The 20,859-nt window shown below is 41.4% G+C and overlaps 2 protein-coding genes across 2 annotated transcripts in view; both read right to left on the bottom strand.

Annotated features, from left to right (window-relative positions):
• Positions 1 to 302: 302 nt before the first annotated feature.
• Positions 303 to 9,176, bottom strand: fam210b (family with sequence similarity 210 member B). The gene is made up of 3 exons (XM_084349764.1): positions 8,490 to 9,176; positions 3,486 to 3,685; positions 303 to 1,309 (listed from the first exon to the last, which is right to left on the bottom strand). The coding sequence occupies exons 1-3, from the start codon at positions 8,991 to 8,993 to the stop codon at positions 1,093 to 1,095; spliced, it is 921 nt and encodes a 306-aa protein (XP_084205890.1). The 5' UTR covers positions 8,994 to 9,176; the 3' UTR covers positions 303 to 1,092.
• Positions 9,177 to 16,501: 7,325 nt separating this feature from the next.
• Positions 16,502 to 20,859, bottom strand: part of ppp1r16b (protein phosphatase 1, regulatory subunit 16B) — a 101,063-nt gene continuing 96,705 nt past the window's right edge. Inside the window, exon 11 of the mRNA XM_084348770.1 lies at positions 16,502 to 20,807. Coding sequence (XP_084204896.1) covers positions 20,334 to 20,807 — 474 coding nt within the window. The 3' untranslated portion in view covers positions 16,502 to 20,333. The remainder of the gene's footprint in view (positions 20,808 to 20,859) is intronic.

Genomic DNA, 20,859 nt, shown 5'->3' with positions numbered 1-20,859 from the left:
TGAGATACTTGTACTTTGCTGTACAAGCAGCTATTTTACACTTCCACTGCACTACATTTACAGAAATATTGTACTTTTTGCTCACTACATTAATTTAATAGCTTTATTTACTAGTTACTTTGCAGATTGCATGCTGTATTTGATGATATCTGTGGTTTTGTAACTACCAGCAATCTCATTTACATTATTATAATGTTAATTTCTTGATCACAGCATTTATAAATTAAAAAGACACCATATAAAGTGATCAATAGACTCATTGTGTGATTGATGATGATGTTTTGGTACAAAAACAACAAATATAAAAGAGAACATCCCTTTTAATAGTTAAATACAGTCCATTCAATCAGGAAAAAAACCCTCACAAACCAACATTCTTCATCCAAAGCTTGAAATGAACTACAATCAGCTTCCCTCTTCGATTAATGTACTCCAACTCATCGCTTGGGCAGTGGCATTTGCAAAGAAGAAGAGGCAGAAAAAGACCGGAGAGGGGCAGCTCAAGGAGGAAAACAGATGCCAGGAGAGATACTGAGAAGAAAAACAGGAGGGAAGTAAAACAACAGCAGAAAAGAGAGTGTAGGAGAGAAAAAAGGGGAAAGAGAGCGAGGTAGGAGACAGACTGAACCAGAAATATTCTGCTGATTCACATAACGCCAGAACATAGCCGAGTCAGCTAACAGCGAAACAGTGGAGCAGAGATCAGCTTATTTTCCTCGGGGAACCTTCACAGCATTAAGAGACAAACCAGCCTACTGAAAGTGCTTCGGACTGAAAATCCCTGATCAAACTTCTGATTGTAAATAAATATTTGAGCTTTATCAGCCTTTGTTTCTGTTTTTTTGGAATGCACATATATTAAGGCATGGCTCCAGACACACTTATCCTGCAGTAACACAATTCAACACTTTGATTCTGTTACAAATGGAAACTAATGCCGGAAACGTTTCACCTGAATTCACAACAACAAAGACGAGGCATTTCTAGATGAAGGCAAATGAGTAAGTGATATGTACAGGCGTTCTAATTATGGCCATTAACAGTCAGGACGTTTGTTGCTTAATGAGGCAGCGGAGGAGTAGAGAGGGGTCGTCAGGGTGCAGGTGTGGGCGGTTTAAAGAGACCAGTCTTTCTGAAGTAGCGCACGATGAGAGGCACCGACACCAGAGTGATGCTGATGCGAACCGGAGCGAAGAGCTTGTGGATGGCGTAGGCCAAGACGAATGTGCTCGTCCCTGCTGCCATTTTAGACCGAACGACCGTCTCGCTGAAGCCCAGTTTGCACAGCACGGCCGCCATATCGATCCCACTGGGGAGACAAATGACACAGACAACTGGTCACAAGTGCACAGAATTCAACAACAAAAACAAAGTTTGAAAATAAACACAAAATTAGACATAATGAAATAAATAAATAAAAATAATAACAAGGTAAGACAAATTCATAAAATTAAGAAAAAATAATTAAATAAAAAACGAATTTAAAAAAAACACAAAATTAAATTAAATAACAGGACATAAGATAAAATATAACCCTAATCTAACAAAAAAAAATTATATTAAAGAATAAAATGACCAAAAAATGAAATGAAAAGAATGACATTTGAAAAAAAATACAAAGACAAATGAATGACAAAATAAAAAAAACTAATGCTTTAAATAAAATAACACAAAATAAAATTAACAAAAAAGGGAAATGAAATGATAAAATAAACGAAATTCAATACAACAAATAAAATAATATGAAAAAGGATTAAATTAAGCTTAATTTAATTTAATAAAAACACCAATATTAAATTATGTGCAAAAATAAAACTAAGAAAATATAAAATAAGACAAAATAAATGAAATCAAATTAAAAACTAACAATGAAGAGAAAAAAAAACGAATGCATCAAATAAAATGAAATAACTGGAAGTAAATATTAAAATAAAAAAAACAAATACAGAATAAATCCGAAAATCGGTTGAGAATATGAAGGCAATACTAATGATAAGGTGTCTTTGTTTACAAAAAACATCTCCTAAAACACCACAGGGACAACCTCTTTCCCAGCTCCGGGCTGGTTGCATCGTCAGGGATTTCAAGAGATTAAATATAAAGTAAACAAGAAGAGTCTGCTCCTCCTCTGCTCCTGTGGTCCTGCTTACTTGACTACAAGTGCAACTCTCATTTATCTCCACCAGAGGGAGCTGTGTTCAATGCTGAATGTTTTATAATAGTTTATTTTATGGCCTTTTGACCCATTTAAACTGATTAGCATAAGAAGCACTGCGAGCATGAAATCGCAAATCAAAGCAGCTTTAACAAGCTACACGTATCTCTGCCCCTGTGAGGCAGTTTCGTGGAGTCGGGGCATTTCCATACGAGCTACTCAGGGAAATGATTATGTGAAGAATGTGCTAACATGAGGCTGAGAGCCGCTTCAATCAATACAGAAGCTCTCTCTCTCTCTCTCGCTCACTTTAACAGCTCTGTTGCACTCAGCAAACTTTAGTCCATCAGCTAAATATAAAAATCCATCTGCACCCTGACAACTGTTTACCCAGCACACAGCTCTGAGTCCAGGCATGTGGCCTGCTAATACAGAGGCCTCACAGTGATAATTCTCAATAGTTGCTGGCTACAGAGTCAGTTTTCACTTCAAGGGCCATTATCAGCTGAACGAGGAAATGTCTAAGCTGTCAGATAATCTCTGCCAAGCCTCTCTGGTATTTGAGCACCTGGCATGAGGCCAGAGAGAAGGACAAAGGCCTGAAAATTGGCCTTGCCACAATTTAAGTCATGCTTATAGAAGGTTAAAAAATGCAACAGATAGCTGGATTTAGAGTCAAAGATTTAAATTCTGCATGTGTTGTTGTAAAGTCTAAAAGATTCTTATGTTTTATTCAAGCGCTCAACATGATTTTAGCGTCTGTGTCTGATTTCAGCAGGGCCGGTGTAATGTGACTGGCTGAGTGGACATTTGAGCGTGTACTTTGGTCCCATTTGCTGCCAATTTGCACCAGACATTATGCATTCCTCTGTGTAAAAGCAGCCCACGGGTCAGTGATTTCCTGTGGACGTCTTTAGGTTTAAAGGAAATGTTGCACTCGGATGCTCTCACACTGCTGGATAATGTCAGTAAGTGATGTTCGATGCACAGCAGTTATTTTTCCTCAGCTTGTTCCGTCTCCTTTTTTTCCAGTCAGTGATTTCCTGCATTTCTACTAATACTCCCTGGACTTTTAAGGTCAAAACAGGGATCTTTCTTTCGCTTGTTCAAAGTATTTCTCCTCCTTCTGCTGTGAATCGGTATATCTATATTTAGGGAATACTTCAGAAGACGGGACCAAGTAAGGTAAAGGTACTCATTTTTCAACAGTGTAAGTGATTTTATTAAATTCTGCACTTGAATTTGATTAATATCTGATCTTCATTCTGAAAAAATGGTAAATTTATGTTGCCCCTGCCCCCCAAAACTCAATAATCTTATGTTTTGTTACCTGGATATGAGGAGGTAGAACATTCCCAAGGACATGAGGGAGATACAGATGTGAAAGGAAACTCCCACCGCTCCATACTCCTTGAAGACTTTCTTTAGTTGTTGTGTCTTACTGGGTTTCCCTCCCTCTGGCTCTGGCTCCTCCTGGGCTTTCACAGTAGATGAGGAAGCAGTAGAGGCCTCCTTTAAACTCTGCTCCTCCTGGACAGGAAAAAAGAGAGCAAAGTAGCAGGAAGTGAGCGGGACAATGTGAGATGGGGAATTAACAAAAACAATCCCTGGAGTTTGAAGACATGCTTCATATCTGGACAAAAACAGAGAGTAAATGTGGATGGCAAAGAGGAAGTGGAAGAAAATTGTGGTGACAGTTTCCACTCTGCGTACAAAATCGTGACATTTTTTCATATTCATCAGACGCCCAGCTACAAGTTTCTACTTCACATTTTTTGTCCAAACAACCAGTTATTACCTTTAAAATCCACATGACATGAGATGGTGATGTGTGTCATTTGTTACTTTACTCGTAGACAAAGAGCTGAATGAGCGGTGACGCCAAAGCATAACATGAATGTGTCACTCTTTACTCAACAAAGCACTTGCTGATAGGTATCTCAGGGTACTTTTATAGCTTTTATAGGTGCAATAAGTATACAAAAATCTCTAATCATAATCTTTTAACCTTGACGGGGAACTAATATGCTCATTTCAGTTCAGAGAATGCCATATTTATCCTTCACTGGCCTTGTATGCAGCCCTTTCGTTCATCCTCTGCCTGAAACTCAGCTGTAACCCCTGATTGGATTGTGACATGAGCACCACCACATGCTATACGCTGATTTTACACACTTTATACACTGATTTTGGAGAAACTGGATCACACTTTATGGAGAAATTAACTGTGACTTCCAGAGTTTCCTGATAGACAGACAGCTTTACCTGTTGCTTAGCTAGTTACCCTTGCAGCTAGCTATATACTAGCTTCAGTTAGCGGTCCTATCGGGGCCATCAGGAGGAGGTTTTCATGCCCTGGGCGAGGAGAGAGTCAGCTAATGGGAACACTCAAAGCATAGCTTCACGAGCTAACTAGCTAATGGCAGTTAACATTACAGTTAGAGGCAGTTAGCAGTGACTACTAGCAGCGAGGAAAGCTATCTATCCATCAGGAAACACTGAAAATCACAAGAGAGTTGAGGCAAAGCAGCCAGAGAACATCAGAAGGAAAAAACAGAGAACATTTTGTCCATAAAATATGATCCAGTTGAGAGTCCTGGGCAGAGCATCTGACACTGCAACATTGTTTGTGTGACAGAAAATAAGGAAATGCAAAATAGGTCAGGGTTGCAAGTTATCAGATTACACAATGTATCAACACAAACAACATGTTTGCAGCTATGTTTCATTTTTTAACACGGCCAGAAGTTCCTTCTCATGATTTTGCAAACAGAAGTTGTGTGTCAGAGTTCAAACTGAGCTACACCCAGCAATGTTCAAAGATAGAAATCCATGATTCATCATGATGTAAAAACACTGTGGGCTGTGCATCATCTGGTTCAAGATTGAGGTCAAACTAAACTTTTTACAAGCTTCCTCTATTCATCGTGATGCAGAGTCAGCAGACTAAACACAGGCCGCTGTTTGTTTAAGGTAAATCACTTTATCACTCAACCTTTCACACACACTCGCATGCGAACAAAGTCCGTCACTTTCTCTTACAAACACACACGTTACTCCCTGTTTGTGGCCTGTAGACACGCCACTCAGGACACAAGAAGAACAAGCACCAGACACAATCCAGCTGTCTGAGCTGGGAGCAGCAGGGAGCAGGCAGGTCACGCCAGTGTGTGTGCGCTGGCTGTAAAACAGATTAGTGAACTACAACACACTCAGCAACAATAAGACCACCACAGAACGCTGATGGTGTGGACGTGCCTCACAGGGCAGCGAGAGAAGCAGGAATTTAGGAAAGCGAGAGAGAAAGCCTGCAGTATGTTAACAGTACAGTAAATAAAAGTAATACCCCTCTGACTGAAGGGCTGTGTCATGGCGGATGCAACCGAACCTGCTCAACAGGTATGATGGTATGCAAAGTGACTTTAACAGATCAGAATTCAAATGACAGAGCGTCAGAGTGCTTACAACATTTTTAGCAGAACATTATGATGTCACGGTGAAGTTGACCTTTACATTTTAAAAGGTTAAAGATCACTCAACAACTCAACATTTGAATTGTTGAGTAATGACCAAAAAATCTAATCAGTTCATCTGCGAGTCCACTTGTATGTTTGTGCCAAATTTGGAGAAAGTCCCTCAATTTTCTGCTGAGAGCAAAAATAAAAGCTCTCTCTGACAAAGCAGGAAGTAGCTCAGGCTTGCGTGGAATGAATTTATTTTTAGACAAAATATTGACCTTGCCCCTACGAAGCTGAGACGACATAGCAGGGGTAAAGAAAATGCTGGCCACAGTGACCGCTTCGAAAAGGAATTTATTATTGGAGCAGACTATACATTCAAGGTCGACTTTAAAAGCGGTGAGGACTAAATACAGGGTGGTGGAAAATGTGTGGGAGCATATTTTTCCTAGTAGAGCATCAGAAATGAGCCGTGAGAAGAAAGAAAACGACTACAGTGACATTGTGCTTAAAAGAGTAACTTTGTCTTATAAAAGTCAGAAAACCAACAGGAATGTTGTTTATGTGATTCTCACTAGATTTAGGACTAACGGGGTAACTGTTTATATTAAATCATTTGTAATACGTTTTAGATAATAAGGCCTTTTAAAGTCCTTAGACATTTTTATTGTTAGATTATAAGATATTTATATGCATTTCATCATATCATTTCAAACACATGAGCTTAACTTATATCTTTATTAACCCTTTTTAAGCTTTCTGTTGCATTATGACCATTTATTAACAGTTAAATATGTATTTATTAACAGTTAACTATGCTTTTTGTAGCTACTGGATCCAAATTGAGAACAATGCCCTAAATCCTTCATTATACACATTCATAACTTGTTACATTAATTTGAAGTTTGTACTAAAACTTAAATTTTCCGAGCGCTGTAGGGCCTCAAACTGCTTCCGTGACATGCACATGATCCTTATATATATATTGACTTTGAAAAGTGAAACCATCCTGTTAGTGTGAAAGCCTTTGAGATGTTTGCAAATGTGACATAATCTGTTGAAACGGATGTAGGCTGCTGTTCATTGGGCCTAACATACAGTCACTTTTGTTCATATCCGTCTACGCCTTTATTGCTGCACTGACATTCTGCAGGCTTCAGACCGTCTTCCCTTGTAGGCCTGAGTCAGACAAAGAAGAAGAAGGGAACGGGACAAAAACAAGTCTATCTTTTCACTTCACTGCAATTTGTCTTGCTTAATTTTGGCCCAAGCCCCCCTGGGCGAAGTCACAGTCCTGGTGACGTATTCATTGGCCTGCCAACAATGGACAATAGACAGGGCCAGAGTGGGCGAGGGAGCAGGCCTTTGCTTTTCAGAGTCGAGTCAGGCCAAGCTAAAAGTAAAGGCGGACACCAGTGTGGGAGGGTCATGTGAGTGAACGGCCAAAGGGAGTTGTGCCAGGGAGGGTGTATGGGAGGGGAACAGTGGTACTGCTGTGTCTGATAACAGCTTTTCAGAGGCATGAAAACACATGCAGATATTCAAAGTCACAGTGGCGTGCGAACACAAAGACACAGTCACATGCGCATAAATACAGACACAGAAGGGGAGGGAAATGTCAGAGGCTGAAGCAGGGAAGTAAAAAAGCAGGCAGCGTCAGTTGAATATGAAAACTACATGTTTGAAATTTTATTTTAAATCTGGGGGAAGGAAGTGACCTCACCAGACCTCTGCTGCACGCTCAGCATCTCAGCTAGAGGCAACAATGGCGTTAACTAGTATCACACCTGACTATCTGACCAAACAGTAGAGGGTCAGGTTGTGGGTAATGTAGGCCATAGTTTGAGCCATGCAGTCCAATAAAATTGGGAGAGTCTAGAAGAGCCGGAGCTGGGAAATTTCCGGTCTAACGCCCGGCTACCTTGAATAGAGATAAAATGATTTAATCTTGCAGCTCCTCTAGACTTTCACAATTTTTTTATTGGACGAGTAATTTTGTTTTTGTGTCGCTCAAAAAAAATGTATCCACCGTTTTACAGCTGCTTCTTTCACAATGTTATCCTATGGGAAAAAGTATTTTTGGGCCCCAGTGCATCACGTGACGATGTAATTACACAGTTTGGCCACTAACAAATCTGGCTTCAATGCCTGGCACTCTTCCTGGGGGCTTGTTGTGAGTTTGTTAGACTGGAGTTAGCATTTAGCTCAAAGCACCACTGTGTCTGCTACAGGGTCAAAGAGCTGCCAGCGTGGCCGTAGACTCTTACTCTTGTGTAATTATCCAACATAATAATTATGTCAGCCTCATAACAATCAAGATCAAGCAGAACACAGCAATATAACAGTGTTTACCAAGAACTTCTCATTGCAGGTTCACGCTCACTGTTGTGTTGCCTCACCACCAACACACAGCTCGTGCCAAGATTCACTGAATCCATCCTATTCAAATTGGTTTGGACGACATGACTCATTTCTTTGGTTTGCTGTGCAGGTTGAGCAGCCATGTGTGTGAGTGTAGGTGTGTGTGTGCCTGTTAAACAGTGACTCAGCATGTTCTCCCTCTGCTCTGTAAATGACACTTGTGCTTGTTCACATGTTCAAAGTTATCATTTATACATGAATCCTGTCAGTTTCCTGCACATGCAGCTTTGCCCACACAGCTGCGCGCGTCATGCACTGTTGTATAACAAGCCTGCCTGCTTACATGATACTAAAGAGGCCCGGGCTGGCAGCTTCTTGCATATTTCATGGGTATTTTGAGTTCAATCCTGGCGCCACTGGGACACACAGAGACACACACACACACACACTCGGACATGTGTGCTCTTATTATGTGGTCGCCGGGGTTAGACAAACACTCGAGTTGCATAATTTACCCCTTTGTTGCCGTCGGCCGTCTGCTCCTCGCCGGCGTCGGTGCTCTTCTTCGTGGCCGCGGCTCTGGTGTGCATGGTCCTGGTGGTGGAGCAGCGTCGACTGGAAACCCCCCCGGCACCTGTGAGCAACACATGGCCCCCCGGCCCTCCTCTGCTGTTCCTGTGAACCAGCGGCTGTCTGAGAAGATCTGAGTTACCGGCTGGGCTCTGCGCGCTTTTGGAGAGAGTCACAGCCACAGCGGCCACCCGGTCCAAGTGAGCCCAGTCCGCGATCACCAAACCGGACGAGCAGTCCAGGTCCGCTTGCTGTTTCCGCAGGTGCGCGCGGGTTTCGCCGACGGAAACGCAGAAGCACCGGTGTCCCTGAAACGTGTGCTCCTTGCGTAATGTCAAAGTGACGTCCCTCAGTCTGTTTGCTTTAACTTGCACTAGAAGCGAGCCCGCGGACTTGAAAGCCTGATCCAGAGTCGCTGCAGACAGCCTGCCCGTGCGGCACAAAAACATGGTCCGCCCCGGAGCGAGCTCACCGTTTCCCGTCAAAAAAAAATCAAACCAAAGCGAGTTGAATCTTCCAGGACGAGTTAATTATGTGTACGAAGCGGCTGTAAACATTGCCGTCCCGATCCCTCCTGCCTCCCTCCGGACCGATTGTTGACCGATTATCACCAGCAGCCAATGAGAGCTGGCGCGCAATCGCAGATAGTAAAAGCGCTGAGGAGGAGGGAGGGGGTATTTAAAGGTGTAACCGTGTTAATGCTCACAATTGAGTTATGTCATGAAGCCTCTCTGGGGTGCGTGTAACCGACCTCAGGGTGTGTTTTTAATGTAGTTCTGGGGCAGACATTTTAATCAGAGGGGGAATATCTTCACTGACGGGTTTATTTATGCCTGAACAACATAAATAAACAAACTATCTTTGTTTGTTTGTCTGAATAAACTGAATAAACAAACTGACCTTAAAGAAAAACACAATTTCATACTGTTTTACTTTGTTTATATGTGGCGGACCCTGCCACCTTTCTAGCTTTAACAGTGTTCTGGACCTTATTTTCCTCTGAGAACAGTTTATTCAGTTATGGAAACGATAAATATTCCTGAGTTTGTAATTTTACCTCATTAATATTGTAAATATCCAAATTCGGAGTTTGAATTTCTTCTCCAAAACTACACATCGCCCCTTTAAAGCCTCGCAGCCAGCAGTTTTAATAAATATGACTCTCTGCAGGGACAGGCTGTTTACTCATCAGATAAAATGTGCATTCAAATTTCTCTTAGTTATTTTTTCAGACAGGTGAAATCAAAACTCGACAAAAACAAAAAAAGACTTGAGACTGGACTTGGACTTGGAAGCTAAAGACTTGACTTGAGTCATGACGACTCAAATGACTTGTCTGCGTTCAACTTCATTTTCTGTTTTCAGGTTGGTTTCTTAGTTTTATTTGTCGGTATTTCACTGTTTAAACAAAATGATATCATCAGTGATGTCGGTGAAGTCAGATGTTCACTACAGAAGCCCTGAGGGGAAAGTGAGAATCTTTGTTATCTGGTGATCTAACTCTGATCCAGATTGTTTTCTCTTCTGTGTTAACGACTTTCCATCTGGTGGAAAAAAAAAGTTTTGTTATGACAAGTTCCTCATTTTTTTCCCCATCTGTGTAAAAATTCTGGAGAAATTTCTTTTTTTTTCATGCGGGAAACCAAATATTAAAAAAAATTCCCCGCAGGAAAATTTCTTGAGTTCCTTGAGTTAAGGACTCGACTTGATACAACCTATCATGTCTGTTATTTTCCAAATGCTATCCTCCACATCAGGTGGAAAGGGAAACAGGTTGAGACTCGAACGCGTTTCCAGTTGTCAACATCAGAGTAGGAGATGATCCAATTTCATAATCGAGCCCATGAACGTATTTATTTACTTATATTGACCAGGTCGTTGGCTGAACATGCTGTTTTAACAGGAAATACCAGGTGAGGAGGGAGGAGGACAAAGTTGCACAAAAGGTTGCACCAGAGGAAACACAACAATCCATAAAAAGAATAAAAACCAATTATACAACAAAATGTAATCAACCAAACGTCATAATTACACAGAAGTTTTATGATAAATAATACATAAGATGCTAGTTTTCATTGCTGGCCCTTATCTTCTGTGGTTGTGGATGTTACTGTGTGTTATGGGGAGATAAGGCGATTCAACCCACAGAGGGAAAAGATATCAAAGGTCGCTTTAACTGTCAGCATGATGTTTTATAACCGCCTACATCTCACACTGAAAAAAGTCAAATGAAACACTTTAAAACTTTACAAGTTTGTCCTTTAACTTGAGGTGAAGCCACATCTCTCTGTCCTCTCTCCTCCTCTATTTGAGGATGTATTGAGACCTTTAAGTTAGGTTAAAGTAGCTCTACCCCATTAAAAAAATAAATCTCCATCACAGATACATAATATAGTTAATATTATCAGAATTGTATTTAAGCAGAAGTACAAACAAATTGGCACCAACATGTAAGTACAGTGCTGTCGCTGCCACCGTCAGCGTCACGTTCACGCTTCATGTTGCGGAGGAACTGATTTGAACGGCTTTATATGCTGCTGAATAGTTTAATCTCATCATCTTTATGAGGTGATTGCTTGTTTTGGATGTAAAATCTTGATCTTCTAAGTAACTAGTAACTACAGCTGGAGTTTAGTGAAGTACTTAGGTAGTTTCTTTGTCTTTATTTCTCATGTAAATTTGCGTGCCTATGCAAAACCAGATAGAAGTGTTAACAAAAGCTCGACCTAAAAAGGAAGTGGTGGGAAAAGCACAAGATCAGAAATCTCCCTTTACATTGGCCTCAATGTGGAAAAAGTGCAGCACGGTCGCTTAAATATTTCATAGTCATACGTCAGAAAACTGAAGCATTCCTCTTGCATTATAAACACGATCTGCTTTCAGATGTAAAAGTGACATTTAGAGCTTTTGTCTTAAACACAGGTTACAGTTAGAAATGCATAACCGCACTCGAGGTGAGAAGCGGAGAGAAAGAAGTGAGCGTGAGTGGGAGGTGAGATAAAGAGGAGGGCTGGATGTTTGGCAGGAAGCCATGACTAAACGGCCCACAGTCAGCGCAGCAACGGAGCCTCTGACCTTCCCTCAGCAAAGCCACAAGATCAACATGAGGGCTGATTTGAAACAGCTACTCATTGTAAGCCCCCACTTCGTACTTGTGGCGGGGTTAGATATCCTTTAATTAGACGGGACTTAAACATGAATTTGCCGATAGGGGACACCACTGACAGTGACATTAACATCAGAGCATAAGTCAGGTGTCCTGCTGAAGTGAACTCGTGCTGCCTCCCACAGCAGAACGAAGGGGAAGAAGTGCGATTTAGTTTCTTCTACATCAGCTGAAGACTGTACACCTCCCACACAGCGCACGAGGAGCACTTATGAAAGCATAAGGTCACAAAAATACTATGATTCTTAGTTTCATGTGATTAAACACTAATGAAAACATTATTATGAATATTCTATCTGATTTATGCCCCTAAATCCTACACACTGCACCTTCAAACCTTTACACCCTGCCGTGGATGTCAAGGTTCAAACAGTGACCTCCTCTGCTTTGTAAGCACTGATTGAGGGATTTTTCAGAATAAAAGATGTTCAGACATGAAGGTAAAATCGGGCTAAATTAGGTTGAAAAGTGAAAGGTTTTTTAGATGTTACAGTTATTGTCGAGATATATAAACTCAGGAAACGTGTTTATTATGTCGTCATTTTCAGCTGTAACTGTAACATTTAAAGATATATATAGTAAACCATGGTGGTATGACCTATCTGATGTTTCCGCTGGGCTCATATTATGTACTGTGTTGCTTTGCTAGGGTAAGCTGTCATTTTCTTGGTAAGTCTCCAATCTAAGGTTAGTGAAAGTTTTGTTATTAATCAGCTATGACAGCATCCAACATGCATCTCAGATAAATTAGATATACGCACTCTAAAATAATATTGTTCGGTTAATTCCATGATCATTGTCTTTTTTAAGTAACTATATTTCAATGATCGATCAATTAAATGCTGTTGAAACAACCATTATACGACTGCAGGGGCTCCCAAGATTAATTTGATTAGTCAGAAGATGATTTAAGGAATGAGAAAGACAAAACAATATATTGATGTTATAGAATAATATTACAGTTTTAACTACTTAAATGTATTTTTTCTGGTGAAGTCCAAAATACTTTTACCTCTTCAGACCTCACAAACCTTTAAAGGAAACAACCTACGAGGGAAACTTTATTCTTTGGTTTAACCGCTCATAACATCATGCCTGCATTTAGGCCATAAACTGTGATTTGGGGTTACAGGTAGACATTTGGTTTATTTTAAGGGGTAACTCACTTTTCGATTGATTTAGCTGCAGCTGCATGTTTTCAAGATGACTCGTCTGACAGTAACGCCTGTAAATGCTCTCACTCAAAGTACCAGACTTTCAAACCACTGCAGTTACCGTTAACAGACAGTCGGACAAAATAAATAATCTCTAGTTGTGATTGTGTCAACAAGGTCATTACTTTGGTGAATTTTGAGGCTGAACTGAACTGCACACTTTTGAAAAGGGAACGTGCCGTACATGCGCATGGCACGTTCCCTTTCCAGATTAAATCAGTCAGTACAAAAGGTGTGTTGTTGATAAGTCAGCCCTGTGTTCCAGTTAAAACCACAAAATCTCTTAGTCACAGACACATCAGCCTGTTTCCTCACATTAATGCCAAGTTAAGCTGTCACCCACTGTTCCTCAAATTCTTGCTTAAAATATTTCATCATCTTTAAATGACATGATTTTCCATCAGTCGTGTCACTGCAGGGTGCTGATTCTGACTGTGTGTTGTGAGTATCTAGGGCTTCCTGGTTCTGGCATCATGTGCCGTTGCTAAGGGACTGATGCAGTGTGAGGAGGTCATGCTAAGAACTACACAGCCACAGTTGTTTATCCACACTCACAGTTGGTTACCTATTTACACAGGTGGACATTTTTACGTTGAGGGAGGGAAGTGTCGCAGCTCTGGTGACACACGCAGAGAACAAGTTAATCAGGTTTATTGGAACTAACTGGATTGTTCCTCCTTTTGTAAAATTTGAGGCCATTTAAGAGGACTGTACTGTCACGTATGGATCTCTTTAGAGGCATCTCCCATTCCTACAGTGAGCTGTGCTTTCCTGGGGAAATGATTTCATTAGGTATTGGCCCCAAACTTGAACTTCTGCCAGAAGAAACAACTGATATAACTTTCTGGCATGTTTGAGCGGTGAGGTTAAATTACATTGTGATGACTGAAACATAATGTGTCACTGTTTTACAGAACTGATTTGTAAATGATTCCCAGCAAATGGGAATGAGATGTCGCCAGGTGTGTCGGGGTCCTTGGACAGTGTGTTCACCATCTTTGTTTAGTGTTTTAACATTTGCTAATTAGCAGTGAACATAAAGTACAGCTGTGGCTGATGAGACTGTCAGACCAGTATCATCGTCAAAAAAACAAATCCAATCTTTGACCTGATGATGACCAAAGATGAAAAATCAGGGGATCATCAGAGACATGAATGCCTACAAAAATTCACGCTCACCCATCCAATAGTTGTTAAGATGATTCAGTTGTGCTCCAACGACACTGTACTCACTTGAGCTACGTCGAGTAGCTTCAAAGAGACATTTTGATCTTTTCTTTTGAACTGTCCTCGGTTCCTTGGGGAAGTAAATAAAATCATAACGTTAGGGATTTTTTTTTATTGTTTGACGTGAAAAATGCAACACAGCGGCTTTTAGGCCTGTCGCTAAAAGCTGTTTTTTGGCGTCAGCACTCTCATCGGAAGTTTGTTTTAACTCAAAGGGGGCTGTGGTCGTTCTGCCGACAGGAAAGTGAGGTGTGTCTGCTTTCATCTGTTTCAAGAAGTCACAGAATTAAAGGCAAGACCACTGACGAGATGTTTCAGGCACTTCAGGAGCTGTGTTTTCTTTGGGAGAAAGCCCACGTTAGACTTTGGGATTTTTAACTGTCAAGACTTTTAAACATGCACAAACGTACCACACTGAAGGAAAGGAAAAAACTGAAAAAGCATCATAGGTCTCCTTTAAAATGACCAATATTGTGATAGTGATTTTAACTGTTCAACACGCGTTTCACGTGTCAGGAGCTGTTGCACTGACATGGCTCCTCATGTCTGAGTGAGCAACTGACTCGTATCACTGAGCGTAAATCCCTCAGTTGACAGCTCTTATCACCAGTCCGACAGACATCGGCTCGCTCTGCTCAGACATCTTAAATTCAGGTCGAACAAGACACTGAAGCCCTCTCAAGTCCAACAGATCCTGGGAACCGGGCAGACCCACTGAGCCATCCCACCGTCCATTCATCCACTCTTTTTGTGCAGCTCTTCTATTCCGTCTTCTCACAAGCTGGTTGATTGGTCAATAGTTGTGGCCTCCTCCCAGCGCAGACCCACTTTCAGTCCTGCCATCCACCATTCATTTGCATGTCGTCTTTATTTAATCAGTGCAAACGTCCCTTCTTTCCGTCCATCCCTCCATCATGGCCATCAGCGTCTCAGCAGCTCCTGGCATCGGTTCATTTTCCTACTTTATGCTCCACACTCGTGACTCCACGGTGCCTTCTATCATCATCGCTCCGTTTATGTGTCCAGCAGGGTGGACAGTATGTGCCTGTATGCTCTCTCTGGCACAGATCCACTTCGCCCTTCAGTGAAGAGGACTGAAGGACTGGGACCGGAGCCAGCTGGCCTGGACTTAGTGCAGCTCAGGCACAATAGCAAAGCCAGGCCATGCAGAGGAGGTTAATGCAGTGTGGATCTTGTGTTTTCAGCACCATTGTGCTTGTCTCTGTCTATATGCCGGGGACATACTGACTGTGCCCGCATGGAGTTTCAGTTGAAAGGCTGATTTCTCCTAATATTTGCTCAACTGTAGCCTGATGGAGATATTTGTCTAATAGGTTGATGTTTGCTTTTCAAATCCCTGAGTTAACATATTAGCCAGTACGCACAGCTTTATGTGACAGCCTAATGTACTGTAAATACTGATAAGCTGCTCCATAAAAGACAGACGACTGTATCGGAGCCAAGTCATCGCTCCCTTAAAATCAACAACAATGAAACTGGAGAGCGTAGTAGCAATGGCTGCTGAAAGTGGTGAAAGTAAAGCACGTTTAACGGCACAGTAAACTTTGAGTCATAAAGTCTTACTTTTTCTAAACTGCCTTCTTTTCTCGTCCCTCTAACCCGACTGTGATGCGTCTGAGCAAAGACTGCTGAGTGACCCTGCTGACCCAGCGGCCGCTGAATGAGAGGAAGTTCACAAAGAGAACGGAGGGGGGAAAAAACAACACAGAAAATCATTGAAGGAAGCAGTTGATGCTGGGCCAAGACCCTGACAGCTGTGCGGTGAAGGACGGTCCAGCCTCTGTCTGTTTCAGAACAAAACAGAGCTGTAGAAGCAGGGCAAAGAAAGCAGACGTGTCAGGGTGAAATAGATTGTTAGTAACCTTCATATGGCGTGCAAACGTGCACTGAATACAGTGTGTATTCAGTACGCAGTACGGTGTCTGAATACATTTTGATGAAAAATAATTCTGCTTTTAAAAGATGAGCATTAACTTGTGGTTTTGCAGAAACGTACTTAGCTAACATTTGATCTGGCAGTTGGGTTGATGAAATGCTACGGAAATGTCTTCGAATGTCTTGTTTTATCCAACAGTCCAAAATCCAAAGAGATTCAATCTACAGCGAGAGAATCCAAACCCTCACATTAGAGAAGCTGGGAGCAGAGATGCTAAAATGTTAAAATTAAAAAAGATAAAAATGGTAAGAAACCCTTTGTGCAACTCAGATTCCCCAAAAAGTTGGGACGCTATTGTAAAAACAAAATGAAAACAAAATGTATCTACGTCCCAGCTTTTTTGTGATGTACCTTAAGACACAAAAGAGCTTTACTCATTCAGAAGAGACCATGTAAAATTCTCAAAATATACAATTTATTCAAAATATGTTAATGCAACCATCAATATATTCCAGTAATTACAAAATCAGTAGTTTTTCGTCTTTATGATCTTTATAGACAACGAGGCTTGCAGACAAACACAAGCTTTGATCTATATATTATACCATGAGAGCACAGGGTACTTTTTTAACAGCTGACCGTCTGTTTCTGGCTAATACTGTAAACCAGGTTGTAGTTCAATGTTACAAATTCAACGTAATTGAATTTCATCTTTAAGGAGGCAGAACTGAAATTTAAGAGGAATCGACGGCAACAGCTGACACATACATGAACGCGAGTAACTTCTGTGAATTTCAGCTGAATCATAACAAGATGATGTCACTGCCTCGGGCGAGGAACCAAGAATCGGGAAAATGGCAAACTCTTTGACTGTGACTTAATTCATACTTCCTCAAATTGAGTTGAAAAACAAGCTTCTTCCTATGAGAGCATAACATAAAAAAACAAAACAAAAACAAAAACGGACCTTTGCAGAAAATTGCACAGAAAATAAAACAACCGCAGACACTGTTCATCGCAACAGCAGGGAGGAAATATTAAATATGACAATGACACCTGGATGCAATAGACTTTACAGATAAGGGGGGGGGGTCTACGTACACTCACAGTTTCCCCCCCGAAAACCAAATGTCTGCTAACACTGTTAATCCATGTGGGTAATTGTATCTTCCTATACTGTATGTTCAACTGTAACAACACAGACATGTAAATGCAGTTCATGGGAACAGAGAAGAGGATACTGATACAAACATATTTACAAATGCATCTGTACAAATATTTGACACTGTACAGTTGATGCTAAGGGGATAAAGTAATAGTGGCATTGTGGGTAATCACATGTTTAAAAGGGTTGGCCATCAGGAAACAAAGAAATCTCTTAAACGGCAAAGAAGGCCTCCCCCCAAAAGTTTGTGTGTTTGTGTAAAAGTTGTACTTTTTCAATCATGGAAGACTCTTTGGCACTCACAAGGAGATGAGAGGACCGGTTATTAGCTAAAGGAGTAGTTCAACATCTTGGGAAGTATTTGCTTTCTTGCTGAGAGTTTAATGAGGAGACTGATAACACTCATGTATGACGCCGGAGCTAGCAGCTAGTTAGCTCAGCACAAAAAATGGAAACAGCTAGCCTTAAAAAAAAACAACTCCCTCATTTCTAAAGCTCATGTTGTCATGAAATCTGACACTTCAGTATAAAGAGTGATTAAAGACATCAAGGATGGCCATATACCAATTAGGTGAGCAAGGTCCAAGGTCCATAAACACGTTATATCTTGTTAGTTTCATCTGTACAAAAAACAAATGTTGTAGTACTGTTTTTGTTAGCTTTGGACAGAGCCAGGCTATGCTATGCTATGCTATGCTCCTTTGGGACTAAATTCCCTCAACCGTAAAAGGTCTGTATTCTTACACACAAGCACAGCCACACACTGTATGTCTGATAACAATGTAAAGCACCAAAAATGTTCAAAATATTGCGTACACTTGGATACACAAATGGATATAAACGGACAACAAAAACACGTCTTGCTGTCAGTCCTGTTTAGCAGTACAGTGCTCAGCTTTCCTGTCAGTGCTACGTGCTGCTTCTCCACACAGTCATCTACTGCTATCTGTCACTCTAACGCTGGTCACAAACTGCCATAAAACAAAGAAATTCATTCAGTGTAGTTGTTCTTTTTGTAATCATTTGCACAGTTATGGTTACAAACTCTCTCTCCACCTCCCTACACTTATTTATTTGCCAAAAAAGAGGCAAAACACACAATAAACAGTTAAAAATCAATTTGACAAGAAACATTGTCAGTAGATATCCTGATAATATTGTTTTTTTTGTAAGCCACAATAATCGTGTAGTGACAATCTGATATGGTGACAGCCCTGGTTTCATGTAGGAACTATTTTCTTTGCACTGCACTACACTCGCAAACCGTATCACTGTGCAGAAAGAAGCATGCATCTACTCATGGACAACAGGCTCATGCTTAGGTATCTTAGTTACTTAGCCATGAGCACCACAAGCCGAGTGCTATCTAGTTCCTTTATAGTAGAGAGAAGGCAGACATCTCTACGGCCAGCAACTCACACTATAACAATCTAGATGGATAAACGGATCTACAGCTAAGAGGAAACTTCTGTATTTTTGATTTTGGAGTGAAACAAACGTGACAATGCCGTCGATCTTCTCATGTAACTCTCGACAAGAAAGTGAGTAAGCATATTTCCCAAAATGTCAAACTATTCTTTTACTTAAGCAGAAAAGCTACTTCTAATACTTGTTGGGCTTGTTGTTGTTGTTGTTGTTGTTGTTGAACCTTTAAAGTTCAGCTGAGACAATGATGCGGGCTGACTACATATCAAATCCATGCGTGGGATTATGGTAAAACAAATAAAGCAGAGGCAAGAATGGAGTCCATGTGTATCTTCAGAAAACTGATACTATACTCACAGTAATTCATTACATAACATTTATAACTTCTGTTAACAAATACAGTGACTGGGGAGAAAATGAAGCCACACGATGGCCACCAGAAAAAAGAACGACAAAACATAAACAAATAACACTGTTATTTGTAGTGACACGGATATGAAATCCATCCCGGCAGGATGGCTTGTTTGTTTGATTTTTAATAACATATAGCGGACAGTAACCCTCACTTCACTTCATCGAACGTTTGATATTTCCATGTCAGAAGGTGCTTTTCTCATATTGCATTCACACTCTCCACACACCATCCAAATAATAAATACACTCACCTTTAGGAACCATAGCTTTTTTTTCTTCTTTTTTTTTTCTCACACATAACATTAATTTCATAAATAAAGAAATGTACAGTAATTGTCAACCATGTTTGCTTAAATTATCTAAACGAGAGAGCACAACGTGGATTGTGCATAAAAACAGAGCGTGACCTGTCAGTTCATGATGGATGTGAGAGGACGGTGAGGTGAAGTATAGCTGACAGGATATCGTGACAGTCTCCAACACTAGTGCACCACTGTACTCTTTCCTGTTTGAAGTACACTTCCTGAATATTTTAACACTGTTTTATGGCATTCCTTCCCTTTACTTATGCAGGCAGCATTTTTAACACGATTGACACTTGAAAAGAGACGTCACAGATCTCTTTTTGCTACGATTTCGCTGTTTCTGATATGTTGAGGATGTAACACGACACACCCGGACCACTCTGAATGTGACAACAAGAGCAGAACAATGTGGTTTGACAACAGTGTGTGTTTGTCCTGCACAAAATGCTGTTTGATTACATGATAACCATCCATATGTAGGGTACAAAAAAACTCTTTTCCATCTTCATCTCTGAGGGCAGAACATGCACCTTGTACCTTGAGATCTTCTCTACTTTCTTGATTCAATCATTTTTGATACTTTCCAGGTGAAAAGCTTAAAAAAAACTGTCCACACCTTGATTGTTAAAGGTGCACAGGGGACAACTTTGTGCACTCTTTGTATCCGTTTGGCGTGCCTTGTGGAGAGACTCCATATATGAGAAGGAATTTTAATCCGAGTGAATCAAAGTGGCTCTACTCAGTTCCTTTCCTCTGTTCTGCATTTGGGGGGGAAGGTGTCTCCAACTGGAGCAGGAGTCACATGACAGGGGTTAAGTTTTTCCACCGTCTTCTCTGGTTTAAAGGAGCCGAGGAGAAGGACGTCAAAATACAGGAGCACTTCTTCTTTCCTTCCTTCCTCTTCCAGCACATTCCTTGCTTCCCTCCTCTCTGTGCAAACACTTCCTTTTCCGTCTACTGTCCAATAGCCGGGACGCTACGACACGCAGCAGCAGGTCCGCGTCTTCGGCTGCTCTTCCTCCATTGGTTGTTTCAGTCTGAGGAGGGGCGGGTCGCCGCTGGCCGGCGTGTAGTAAACCGCACTTCCATTGGAGGAGACCAGCGGCATGCGGGGGTCCTCAGAGTTGTTTTTGGCATCAGTGAAGGAGTCTGTAGAGCCGTTACCTAGGTGACCGTTGAACAAGGGGTGATTTAACAATTTGGCGGCGGCCCTCTGCTTCTTGAGCTCCGACAGAGTCTGAGCGCGCTCTCTCGGCCAGGGTTCCTCCTGGACGGGCTGGGTGGTGACGACCCCACCCTTATCAGACGACGGCGTGTTGCCATTGGAAGGCTGTTGTGGCGGCACGGACGCCGTCGTGGAGATGAGGCCGTTCTGTTTGCCGTTGCCGTCTTTGAGGATGGTGGGCAGCATGGGCTTGTCTGGCAGCTCCACGGCTACGACTGGCTTGACCTGCAGGACATCAATAAAGATGATTACTTTAATCCCGCTATAAGGCTTCCCT

The sequence above is a fragment of the Pagrus pagrus genome (genome assembly GCF_965226575.1).
Source record: "Pagrus pagrus genome assembly, chromosome: 3".
Taxonomy (NCBI): Eukaryota; Metazoa; Chordata; class Actinopteri; order Spariformes; family Sparidae; genus Pagrus; species Pagrus pagrus.
The sequence above is the reverse complement of the archived record's forward strand: the minus strand, read 5'-3'. Positions and strand labels throughout refer to the sequence as shown.